The 13098-nt window shown below is 37.1% G+C and overlaps 1 protein-coding gene across 1 annotated transcript in view; it reads right to left on the bottom strand.

Annotated features, from left to right (window-relative positions):
* LOC121738655 (chondroitin sulfate proteoglycan 4) overlaps positions 1-11856 on the bottom strand; it is a 144787-nt gene extending 132931 nt beyond the window's left edge. Inside the window, exons 1-3 of the mRNA XM_042130858.1 lie at positions 11458-11856; positions 11180-11316; positions 10940-11086 (exon numbers count right to left, since the gene is read on the bottom strand). Coding sequence (XP_041986792.1) covers positions 10940-11086; positions 11180-11316; positions 11458-11512 — 339 coding nt within the window. The 5' untranslated portion in view covers positions 11513-11856. The remainder of the gene's footprint in view (positions 1-10939; positions 11087-11179; positions 11317-11457) is intronic.
* Between the last annotated feature and the right edge of the window lie 1242 nt (positions 11857-13098).

Genomic DNA, 13098 nt, shown 5'->3' on the forward strand with positions numbered 1-13098 from the left:
AAAATGGCTGCCATTTTACAACTGTGAGAGAAAAAATTTTAGAGCCAATTTGTCGATAAAATATGCCATAGATCATGACATTAAAGGATCGGACACCGGTGTTGGGACACATTGTATATTTTTTTACATTTTATATACCTACCATTTTGTCGGCATCATTAATATCTGCATTCATGCCGAATTACAGCTTTGTAGGTCCTACAGTCTCTGGTAAAACAGCTGACAGACGGACAGACAGACAGACAGACAGACAGACTAACAGATAGACTGACAGACAGACTAACAGACAGACAGATGGACGGACAGACCGAAACTATAAGTGTTCCTTGTTGACGACCTTGGTGCCCCGGGTTGGGGGTGTGAAGTTAAGCTGATAAGCTGAAGCACCCCGGGGGTATGTGGAACTCCCGGCGAGAAGTGCCGGGCTTACCCACTAAAACCACCTGCGGTTTACCTTCAGCCGTATACGGAAGGATATCCTGGATCTGTCTAACACAGGACTCCTTCCACGACCGGCCGGTCTACCTCAAAAGGGACCGGACTTCCACCAAAATAAGGGAACGCTTCGGCAAACTGAAGCATTCCCCTTGGCGCCGGGACTAGCTAAGCCGGGCAGGTTCCCATACTAGCCCAGAGTCCCGGATTAGACGGAAGTTTGGAGGTTCGCGTATACTTACTGGAACCTTAGGTAGACCTTCATAACTGAATATAAATTACTAAAGTAACCGCGACCTAAACTCCATAGTTGCTGGTCGAACAAAGAAATAACCGCATTAGTGCTGAATTATTATAATAGAATAGGTGTACTTTACTCGCTATGCAATTATTTATTTCATCAAAGGTGCCGTTAAAACCGCTTACAGATTAAAGTGCGATTTTAAAATTAAACACCACCGTTGGCGTGGCCATGAATATTATTAGGTATAGGTCCAGCACAAAACTAAGATTTGGGAAAATATTACCAATTAAAATAACCGTTTATTGCGATCTACCAATAACCAGTCGCCTGACCACTGATCTACCAATCAATAGCGTGTCCCCGTGCGCATTCGCATTTCGCATTTCGCACCCGCCCCGCTCACTTTTCTTTCCACAAAAGAGACCTAAATACGGCGGAAGGGAAAGGCCCTTCCTTTTATGCTGATCTCAAGTTTTCGCAGTATATAAACAGTTACTAGGAAGAAATAGAAAAACATGAAAGGAAAAGTTCGAAAAAGTATCACAAAATTTTCCCTTAAGATTTTCGCAATATAATTTGCAATTCGCCAATTACGTATGCCTAGTGCCTACTAATTTCCTGATGTTTCCTCGATTCCTCGAATGAATAAAAATGTGATTTAGTGGGACAGCAAATTATTAGTTTACTCACTTTACTGGGAAATAATTTTACGGTTCATAAACGAAACGATCCGATAATAATCACAATGAGAAACAAAATGTTTTTTCGTTACTCATCCATACTTTAGTGTGTGTGTTACATTGAGTGCTAAAGCCGCTGAATTGATTTTGATGAAATTTGCTATGGAGCTTAGACCTTGAGAGCCGAAAAAAGATACAGGATAGTAATTATTATACATACAAAAGGTAGAGTTTCTACGCGATAAACGTAATTTTCAGGAAACGCATTTGTGGGAATCGAAATATACAATCTTAGATAAATGATTGGTCTCGCGCGCGCGGTCGTAGCGTGAGCGCGAGACCAATCATTCATCTAAGTATACAATATATATTCTGGTATTGTTATAAAGCCGAAAATGTATATGTATTCTGTGTAATGTCCGTCTAGTTTAAGCCAATCCTTCGCTATTTTTAAACCACTAAATCGATTTTGATTAAATTTGATATGGGACCTTGTGGGACAGTATTTATCACGGAAAATAAACGGTTCCCACGCGTGTTCCTGCACAACAAACTTGTACAACATGCAACACTTAATAAAACACCAATCTGCTCTCTCTCAACTCCGGCGGACTATCCGGAACAAACAATAGAAGTCACGCCCGCGCCGCAGGAAACGTCGCTAACTGTACTCAAACTACGTAATTTCATTTGTTACAGCTTATAACAACCACCTGTTCGATGTTCATCGACATAAACTTCATTAGATGTTGGTTCTAGAATACAGCGTTTTGACTATAATTATATAGACCTGTCATCTGATACATTGTAAGGCCGGCCTCACACAGCCGGAATTTCATAATCGGAAATTCATATTCTTAAAGATCGATCTATGTAATTCATAATCTGAAAAATCTGAATGTGTGTGGAGCGTATTGCATGGTATTCCGGTCTTTCTGAATTAATAATATGAATTTCCGGCTTTGTTAGGCCGGCCTAAAAGAACCTTATAAGACACAGAAAAGCGAAAAGACAAAACATTGTCTACCTCCACCGTCCACGATTATACAGTCCTTATAATTAAATAAGATATATAAAAATAACGAACTAAATGTATTTTAGTAAGCAAAGTCCAGATGTTAGGATTTAGCATCTATTACTATCGAAAAGTTCGACATACATTCACGTCTATTCTATTCCTTTATTATAAAATATTATTGCACTTCAGTTTGCAAAAGAACAATGCGTCTTAGTCCTCAGTGCTCATTCAACGTAGGAAATATTATGTTTTGCTTACAGCAAAATATATCGGCAACCAACAACTCTCAATTTTATGTAAGCAAACGCTATCATAACTACTTTATTCATAAATACATCGTCAAGTATTGGCCCAGTCGAATGATTCTCAAAGTAAGGCAGAATAGAGCTATATAAAGCTGTTGTGTCCTCAGAGTTTATGGGCTTAGAGTCCAATTTTACGACCATGAAATTACGACTTTATTGCATTACACGTTTCTTTTCAGAATAATAGCAATAGTTTTGAACTCCAAAACTATCTGTTTTAGTTTTTTGTAGCTGCAAACGGTTTAGCTACGAAAGTTCCCATCATCCTTTCGTAGCCTCAGTCCTGACCTACAAAAGTCTGACGTTGGCAGACGTCTTGTCAATCTCCATGAATTTCGTGAATAAATGGCGCATTTTTCACGAACTTTTCGACTAGAAAAGTGGGCTACTTGTTGAACATTTAGGCAAAGCCTTAAAAAGGCTGCCTCGGCATTTTAATTTCTGATCGTGTAATGAATATAAATCCTACTTCGAGGCGTAATTTTTAACGTTCCTGCTTAATTTTATTGTCGCCAGGGCAGTTCTTAGTTTGATTAAAACATTAACTTGGAATGTTTATTTACCTCAAACAGTATTAACGTGCACATTATAAATATCATGCAGTAGATCTTTAATAAAACTAGCTAAATAAAAAGACAATTTTTTAGCGTTAGATGCAATACTCCGCCATTGTGGTACACTAGTTATAAGTTTATAATTATTATTGTAATGTTACTTCTTAGTGTGTGCACAATAAAGAATATTTAATACTATTATTATTATTAATACTGTCTTGTTTTGCTTTTGATAAGTTATCACTTATCTCAAATCGCTCTTAGAGGTTTGTTCGTATGCCCAATTATTGTGGGCTGAAGATGATTTTGCTATATTATACTCGTATATTTTTTAATGCATCTTAAATATTTTTTTTTTCATATTTTTGAGTTGCAAAATATTATATTACTCAAGGAAGATTTTTACTACGATATATACTCATCCGTTTAAAATCCTTTACTTAATCATAATTTAAAACGTTACGTTAAAATCGGATCATAAAGTTTCATTTAAAATGGAGGATACTCAACGGTCATTTATCAGTTCTCGCTTTAAATAATTTTCACAGTATTTTATTTATGGTTGGAATTGATTTCGGAAAAGCCAATGATTGTATGTAATTTGTAAAGCTATTAAATAACATGTTGTTTGAGTGTGGATAGTGGATACTGAGAACGTGTTTTTCTGAACTGAAGCTCTATATTTATAACCATATTGTATGCACTGGAACTTTGAAAACTTTTTGTTCCGTCGGCGGGATTCGAACCCGCGACCCCCGGCTTGGGCTACCAATAGCCCACCAACTGAGCCACAGAGGTCGTCAAAAGTACAAAGTATATAAATATTATTCTTGAATTCTTGTATTTAACTACAAACAAAAAAACTATCGAAGTTTTTAAGCAGAGAGCAAGTTGATGCACTCTCGATCATGTCAGCTTTAAAAAATTAAAAAACTACATTAAAATCGGCCTACCCGTTTGGACGGACAGACAAACACAGGCAGACAGACAGACATTTCTTACATAAAGCATCCCACTATTTTCGTCGGCGCTTAAAAATAAAACGCAATAAAATATGGGAAAGTTTGGCAGCACGGGTGACAAGAACTAAAACTTGCCTGTAAAATATAGTAGGCTATTCGATCCCACAGTTTTATTGAACGAAACCTCATTCGAAAGTTAAATTCTCGTTCCTAACATAAAAGTTTAAGTCGAGAGGATGTACCTAGAACATGAAGATTTTAATATTATGTAATATCAGAGCAGTTGATTCATAGACAAATGGCGGTCCTACATAATTTGGTCGGTAGTGTAAATTAACATTGAACTGACATAATCCTACCAAATAACGGAGGTTCGTCAACTGCCTATGAATCAATTTCTTCGATGGTACATTTTTTTTATGAAATAAGGGCGCAAACGAGCAAACGGATCACCTGATGGAAAGCAACTTCCGTCGCCCATGGACACTCGCAGCATCAGAAGAGCTGCAAGTGCGTTGCCGGCCTTTTAAGAGGGAATAGGTTAATAGGGGAGGGTAGGGAAGGGGACAGGGGAGGGTAGGGAAGGGAATAGGGTAGGGGATTCGGCCTCCGGTAAACTCACTCACTCGGCGAAACACAGCGCAAGCGCTGTTTCACGCCGTCATTATACGTGAGTCGTGATTATGACCGTGACATTTCAGATGTGTGTAGTGTGTACGTACAATGTACTGTAGCTGTAGGTGTGCATATCGTATATCCCGACATATAATTTCCGAATGATCCATCGTCACGCTGGTCTAAACGCACCTTAAGCATCACTAACATTATTTCAACTTTCGGACTGCGGCACTGGGAAAATATTTATTTATGCGTTGTGTTAAGTTTTAAGGTTTCTTTGATTATTTATTACTAGCTGTTGCCCGCGACTTCGTCCGCATTAGCATAGTAGATCACATCCCAAGTATTATTTATTGTACAAAAATATTCAATATACAGAATTGACTTTCCTACGATTTTATTATATATAGATGTTCCGCGCGGCTTCGCTTGAGTAATTTAAGAATTTCACGCAACCGTACATTTTGCAGCAAAAAATAGCCTATGTCCCTTCACGTGGTCTATTCTTCATGTTTGCCAAATAAAATAAAAATTGCTCTAGTAGTTCATAAGATAATAAGCAATTCCATATAATTTTCCCCGTTTTTTCCACATTTTCATCTATTTCTTCGCTCTTATTAGTCTTAGCGTGATAAAATATAGCATATAGCCTTTCTCGACAAATGGGCTATCTAACACTGAAATAATTTTTTAAATCGGACCAGTAGTTCCTGAGATTAGCGCGTTCAAATAAGCCCTTTCATATAATTTCCCACGTTTTTTCCACATTTTCCTCTATTTATTAGTTCCTATTAGTCTTAGCGTAATAAAATATAACTTATAGCCTACCTCGATGAATGGGCTATCTAACATTGAAAGAATTTTTCAAATCGGATAAGTAGTTCCTGAGATTAGCGCGTTCAAATAAGCCGTTTCATATAATTTCCCTCGTTTATTCCACATTTTCCTCTATTTCTTCGCTCCTATTAGTTCTAGCGTGATAAAATATAGCCTATAGCCTATAGCCTACCTCGATAAATGGGCTATTTAACATTGAAAGAATTTTTCAAATCGGACCAGTAGTTCCTGAGATTAGCGCGTTCAAATAAGCCCTTTCAAATAATTTTTCCCCGTTTTTTCCACATTTTTGCTATATTTCTTCGCTCATATTATACTTAGCGTGATAAAAATATAGCCTATAAGCCTTCCTCGATAAATGGGCTATCCAACAGTAAAATAATTTTTCAAATCGGACCAGTAGTTCCTGAGATTAGCGCGTTCAAACAAACAAACAAACTCTTCCCAATTATAATATTATAATAATAATAATATTATAATATTAGTATAGACTAGCTATTTGATCGAGCTTTGCTCGGTATTCGATAAAACATGGATTGAATGACATTTTCTAAAAATGATTCCTAGCTAGACCGATTTATCGCCCCCGAAACCCCCTATATACTAAATTTCATGAAAATCGTTGGAGCCGATTCCGAGATTCCAATTATACAAGAATTGCTCGTTTAAAGATATAAGATTTTTGTTGGTACATCGCGATCAGACGGTCGAAGAAGATTCTTTATTTGTAGCTATTTCTCAAAATCTAATGTAAAATAATTCGCCCCTCCAGCTCCAGTTTCACGGAGCGATTTAAAGTTTTGCGCGACCTGCATTAACACAACTTCAACCCAACCTGAGTCCTAATCCTAAAAACGCATTTCCTTGTCTCACAAACATCCCGCTCTCCATAAAAACCACCGAACAATACTTCATGAACTAAACCTTATCGAAGCATCTCATTCTTCATCAAAGCCACAATTCTATTAAAGGTATATCCACTGGAACATGAAAGCGCAGGGGGTGTTTCGTGTTGATTCCGTCGTCGATACGCGCTGTAATCACTTAGTCCTCGCATAGTCTTGGATCTTATAAAGGCAGCTTCATTAGTACAACAATGCGTTAAGCTTGTTATGCTAAGTACTCACATGCGGTTTTGCTCGATAGTTTTACTCCAAATCGAGTAATAATTACTGTGTGGACCGCAAAACTGGACAGCTGCAAGGCTCGCATCGAGCCGGCTTGATGGAATTAAATATTATAATATCGATTTAGAATAAAACTATCGAGCAATGCTGAATGTGTGGACGAAATCCCGAGCCGCGGGTTTTGCTCGATCGAGCAAAACCGTATGTGAGTACTTAGCATTAGATATCCATACTAATATTCTAAATGCGAAAGTGTCTATCTGTCTGTCTGTTACCTCATCAAGCCCAACCGCTTATCCGATTTTACTTAAATTTGGTATGGAGATAGAATAGATAGAAATAATATAGAAAGGACATAGGATACTTTTTACCGAAAAAAAAAATATCCACAGCCGAACATATTATAACCTCCTCCTTTTTGGAAGTCGGTTAAAAATTTACGGTTTCCGCGCGATAAACTAATTTTGGCGCAACGATGAATGAATTATTTCTTCATTTGTACTTATATTTTATTGTATGTAAATTTTAAAACGTGGTCGATTTTACAACGAATATTATATTCAATATATGTAGTTTATTTCTTTTTAAATATTTTCGTAATTATGAAATATTCGATTCGACATTTATATTCAACAAAATAGCTAGATTTTTTAGCAAGTATGAAGTAAAACACAATTGATTTATCAATACCATTAGAATAACAAAAACCATAATATTATTCAGAATTGATCATATTAAACAAAGACTTGCGATTCTATTATTATCTGCTACTGATATTAAAAGCACTCGCAATATAATCGCAATCTTGAACAATTGATTTTTATATGCGATATCTACAGTTTAAAAAGTAAAAGCGCTCCTGCACTTCGAAACTGATAGAAACTTTAAGAATTCTTGGAAGAGTATTTGAATAGTATTCGAATTCGCCTAGTGTACCTACTGTTATCGATATTCAAGATCGCTAGAGTGTACTCGGGGAATCGAGACAGTAGCGATCATTGACTCCCTGTCAAAAATATTGTCTTTATAAAATAAACCACGATTGACAATGAAGTGTCAGATGTCTAAGGGCGATATCGTATTTTGCATACTCGATGTGAACTGAATATGAAGCATATCACTTGAAACATATAAAAAGTTGGAGATTATCATTCTTAGTGTCTAAACACACCATGCCGATGAATGATGATACGCGGCCGGAGTTGCGTGGCCGATATTACGTTCCGACGCATTCGGCTAATATGACGGCTGATATACGATAAGAGCCGAAATTACGCGGCGGAAATTCAGTTGCGTAACTTTGTCTGAGTATTCTGAATCTCGAAAGCCGCCGAATTAACGCCGAAAAAAACAAACATTACCGCCGAATCGCTGCCGAACTTACGCTCGACCGAAGTTCGGCTGTACGCTATAACGCGACGTAATTTCGGCATGGTGTGTCATCGGTAATTTAAAATACATTACAGGCGTAATCTTGCCGAACTTCGGCACACTAAAAGTTATCAAGATGTTTTCCGATGGATCTGTAATAATCTGTCTTTATATGAGGTCAATTTTATTCTTAAATATACTAAATACAGTGCGAATATTTTTCATTTAGCGCCTAGACTAAAAAGGTCAATGACCGCTACCGCCTGGTTTCGCCGAGTACAGTATAGTAATTTATTAAATTTATAGGAACTTCCAGCGACTTGTTTGGAACTTCTGCGGTGCGATCAATGAAATAACTCCTGGAACTAACACTTACAACGGTATTATGCCAATGCAATTAAATTATTCATTTTATTTAGCTTTTTAAACCCCGCCGCTGGCGATAGGTTAACATTGGAGTTGGTCGACTTTCTCATTTCCAACTTGGCTTTTATGAGTTAAAATTAAATAACTCAACAGTAACCTTTTTAAGAGCAGCTTTACTTTATTTTTTGTGCACATGTATTCCCTTTTTTGTGCATTAAAAACTAATCCGTATGTCAAACATTTATTATCAAATGTTTAATATATTAGTCATTAATTTCGATATTAAACCCAATTAATTCCCGTTCAGTGGGATGCATTGTAATTTTCTTGTCTAACTTCCAACTTCGGTGTTCGACGTCCAATTTGGCCGAGTGGTGTGTCAGACGAACTTGCAGTGCAGTTTCGATGTTATTTTACGTCGCCTAGCGCCTACAAAACCAAGAACTTCATTTGCATAGAGAACAAACGGCGTTATGACGCAAATTAACAGAGACAACGCTGCACACTGAACTATGCAACACTTCGTATAGTTCAATCCAACTTCGCGTACAATCGCTTTGTCACTGTTGAGGCGTGTGCACAATATCGGATTCGTGCACGTATTTTGCAGATTAATAAAGGTATTTCTGGAATGTTTTACCTTTGGGTGGGAGTTTATTAAGAGGGCATTAGAATCTTTGTACGACATCTCTACGTTAGCCTATAGGCTATGATAGATTAGATTTTAGAACAATCGATTGCGAAAATGTAGATGGGCCAAAACGAGACAAGGCCTTTGCATCTGTTGTGGATGATTTATACAGTAAAGCGAAGTAACCACTCTTCAAATACTGTAGTGCCTGGGACTTGTCCCAGGCACTACAGTATTTGAAGAGTGGTTAAAATCTTGATTTTAAATAGCATTCTCGCAACATAGTCTGCCTGGTCAAGAGGAATGAGCAGGTCAATACGTCTGGGACCAACTATGTGCGGGTTTCCACGCGATGTTTTCCTTCACCGTACGAGCGTCTGTATTATGTACTTGAGATCTGAAATGTCTTACGGCCGTTCCCAATATTTGATCTATCTCTGGTTTTGCCCTACTAGAGATAGGAATAGCTCACAATTGACATAAAATATATGGCTCTAATGTCTAATGTGAGCTATTCCTATCTCTAGTAGGGCAAAACCAGAGATAGATCAAATATTGGGAACGGCCGTTATTGGTACACGCCTTCACTCCGGATCAAACCGGCACCCTTTTGAGTACGAACCAAAAGTCACGGACGGGCCAAAACGTCAATTTTAATTATTATTTATATTATTTATTTTGATATCTAGATCGTAAAATTGCTCAATAAAATATATTTTTGCTTCTTAACTTCTACAACTTATAAATGCCTGAGTTGACTCTTTTTACGTTATGGAAACATAGAATATTTTTTTCTGATTTTATAGGGATTCTGCGATAGTTTGATCGCTATTTTCGTAGTAATTTGGTGCAGCAAAAAGCAAATAATATGTTCAGGGCCCCCGTAAGGGCTACTGGCGCCTGTGTGGAAAAATAGGATTTTGGCGTCCCTTTACGCAAATTTTTTGGGACCTTAATTTTGGCGCCCCTAAAGATGGCAATTTGGCGCCCCTAGAGGATGGCGCCCGTGTGCATTGCACACATTGCACATATTATGGTAGTGGGGGCCCTGAATATGTATCACGCCACAGCAACAATGTTTGCATGCATTACGCGCGAGTTAAAGCGACGTACGCACATGTTGACATGTGAACAATATTATTATAGGATTAATTGAGATGTGTAGTTTTTTGAAGCAAAAACATCTCTGAGGGTTTTTTAGGGACTAAACTGGCGATACTTAAGACAAAAGAATATAGATTACGAATGGATTCTTAACTTATTTTAGGGTTTCACTAGACTGAAGAACCACTGTCTCAACATAAAAATTTACAACAAAAATCGTCAGTAGTTACTGAAAGGCGTAAATCCAAAAATTATTAATTTCCGTTTAGCTTTAGAGATGGGTAGAGACTAGAGACTACAGATGCATAAAAAGATAATATAATAGGTATTATCTTCTCATTGTTAAAATTCTACCGTACATTAGGTAGAATCTTAACAATGAGAAGATAATATACGCCGGGTTCACGTGTTTTGATAAGGCTCCTTACATTACTTAAACTTATGCTTAAATACAAAGTTTAGGTCAGGAATGCTGGCCTTGTAAAGTATTTTAAGATATGCTTCAAAGATATATTTTAATGATAAAAACTTAAGCATCTACCTAATATGTATATTATTACTCTTAAAGTAGAAGATCTCGAAGATTGTGACTAAGATTTTGAAATTGGCCATAGATAAAAATAAGTCAGAGCATCTTATAAAAAGAATTGGTGTGTCATTGTATGTGGCTGCAAGTGTGTTTCATACCTTCATGGTGAGATTGGCTTCCCTCCTTATAATGCTGACGTGATGCCATTTCGTGTCGTTGAGGTAGGCGCCTTTGGGGGAAGAGAGCTCACTCTCGCCAGCACCCAAGTTGATGTGGAGTATCAGCCTGCCGCTCTCCAAGCGAATCTACGAGCACGCGAGCATCTTAGTAGCCATCGAGCCAAAAATACGAAAACCATACTTTCGATTCAATTTGTAAACAACACTATAGGTACTTACCATACAGTAATCTATTTTTCCCGCAGCGAGCAGCAAAAGGGCATCAGAGAGGTGAGTACGGAAACGAAAACTTATATCCGTCACTCCTTTTGCCTCCTGAAGAGGGTACGAGATGTAACTTGCACCGTAGAAAGATGCTAAAAATAAACAACACTTCTATACTCCTTGTCCAACTTATAGGAGCTTCCGACAAAGCTTTCCCTTGACAAACTACTCATAATACTACTATTTATAAAACCTATGAGGTTATGAGAGTATAAATAAATTTATTTATTTACCTTTATCGTAAGCGAGTCCGCACGAAACAAGACATAAAAGTAAAATAAGTTCCATCCTGACTTCCTTAACTAAGCATTTGTTTAATAAACCTAATTTTTATAAGCCGTTTTAACACATTTTGCGTATGTTTAATTTTTTTTATTTCAGAGATAAAGTTACTGTGAAGCCAAAACTAAGAATTGTTCAAGACATCATACAACAGAGATGGCAGATGTAACCTTGCGTAAAACTTTTCATGAGTAAGTATTTTTGGCACTGGAGAAACAAAACATTTTTATGATTTATAATGTTCAGCACATAAAAATATTGTCAATAGAATCACCGAAATAAATATCAAAAATTCGTATCTTTAGCAACCTCTTCACAACAACGAGCTGTAACATGGCCGAACGACACACAGGAAGTGTTGCCGTATTATGAATTTGAAATTTCTGACAGCGTCGAATGAAAAAAAAACTAAAATAATTGCCATATAGAAACTTGTATTGCCATACATAAAAATAATGAATCGATAGATGGCGCTGGTTTAGCTCTTAGAATTTAAAAAAGCACACTGCACAGCAGCTTATCTAACAGTCCGGAGTCCAGAGGAGTTCACTCAGGAGGAGTGAAGCTACGAGTTAGACTTGGTTCACTGACGAGAGAGTTCCATAGTGTGAATTTGTGTGTATTAAAATATCATGCCTATATTCATTTTTATTTCATCTTCAAAAAACTTTGATAGTGTAAAGTCAGGAGTCAGGAATCAGGACTCAAGACTGTACGAAGTCATATTTTGACATGCTGCAACGTTATTTCGAAAGTGAGAAACAGGTGATGTTAGCCGATTGACGATTCTCAGACCCACAAAATAATCAACACACCAATGCAATGGGTTGTTTTCTTCTTTTAAATCTCCACCAGACAGCGCGACGATAGATTCATAGAGAATCTAATAAGCTTTAATTTCATCATATTATAATATTTTCTTCTACAACGCATAGTTTTTTAGTTATTGGCCAAAAACCAAAAATTTGTCGCCTGCCCCTCCCTCCGGCTTACCTCCTAGACGTCAGGACTTTTAGTATGTTTTGTCCTTAACCACCCTGAATAAGTTCCTGCAGAAATTGCTTAGGTTCCCGCTCACGCATTCTACAACTACTTTGTTAACTGAGCTAATTGGCCAATATTACGAATTGTGCAATGTTACTGACGGTTTAGTGTTAATATTGAACATTGCCGCGCCTTTCAATCTTATTGTACAATAAAATATTGTTCTACAATATTGTAGACTTAGGGGCTACCTGGGGGTGATATCGTATTTTTTATACTGGATTATAATTGAGTACCTATGCAGTAAATAGCTTTGAACTCAAAATAAAGTTGAAGATTATCATTGTAAGAGTCACCAAGAAGTTTTTCGATACATCTATGCCTAATAGTCTGTGTCTATATAAGAATTGCGAGTTTTTATCGCTCCTAGCCTAGTTACTAATAAGGTCCAATAACCGCTTGTGCCATATTCATCAATTCATTACGGTCGCTGGTTAATTTTAACTGTTCTCAAATCGCAGAATTCTGTTTATTCGGTCATTGACCCCCAGTAAAAACATTACTCAATAATTATAGTGTAGAACTTAGAAGATTATCGTACAAAAAGT

This window comes from Aricia agestis, chromosome Z, assembly GCF_905147365.1.
Source record: "Aricia agestis chromosome Z, ilAriAges1.1, whole genome shotgun sequence".
Taxonomy (NCBI): domain Eukaryota; kingdom Metazoa; phylum Arthropoda; class Insecta; order Lepidoptera; family Lycaenidae; genus Aricia; species Aricia agestis.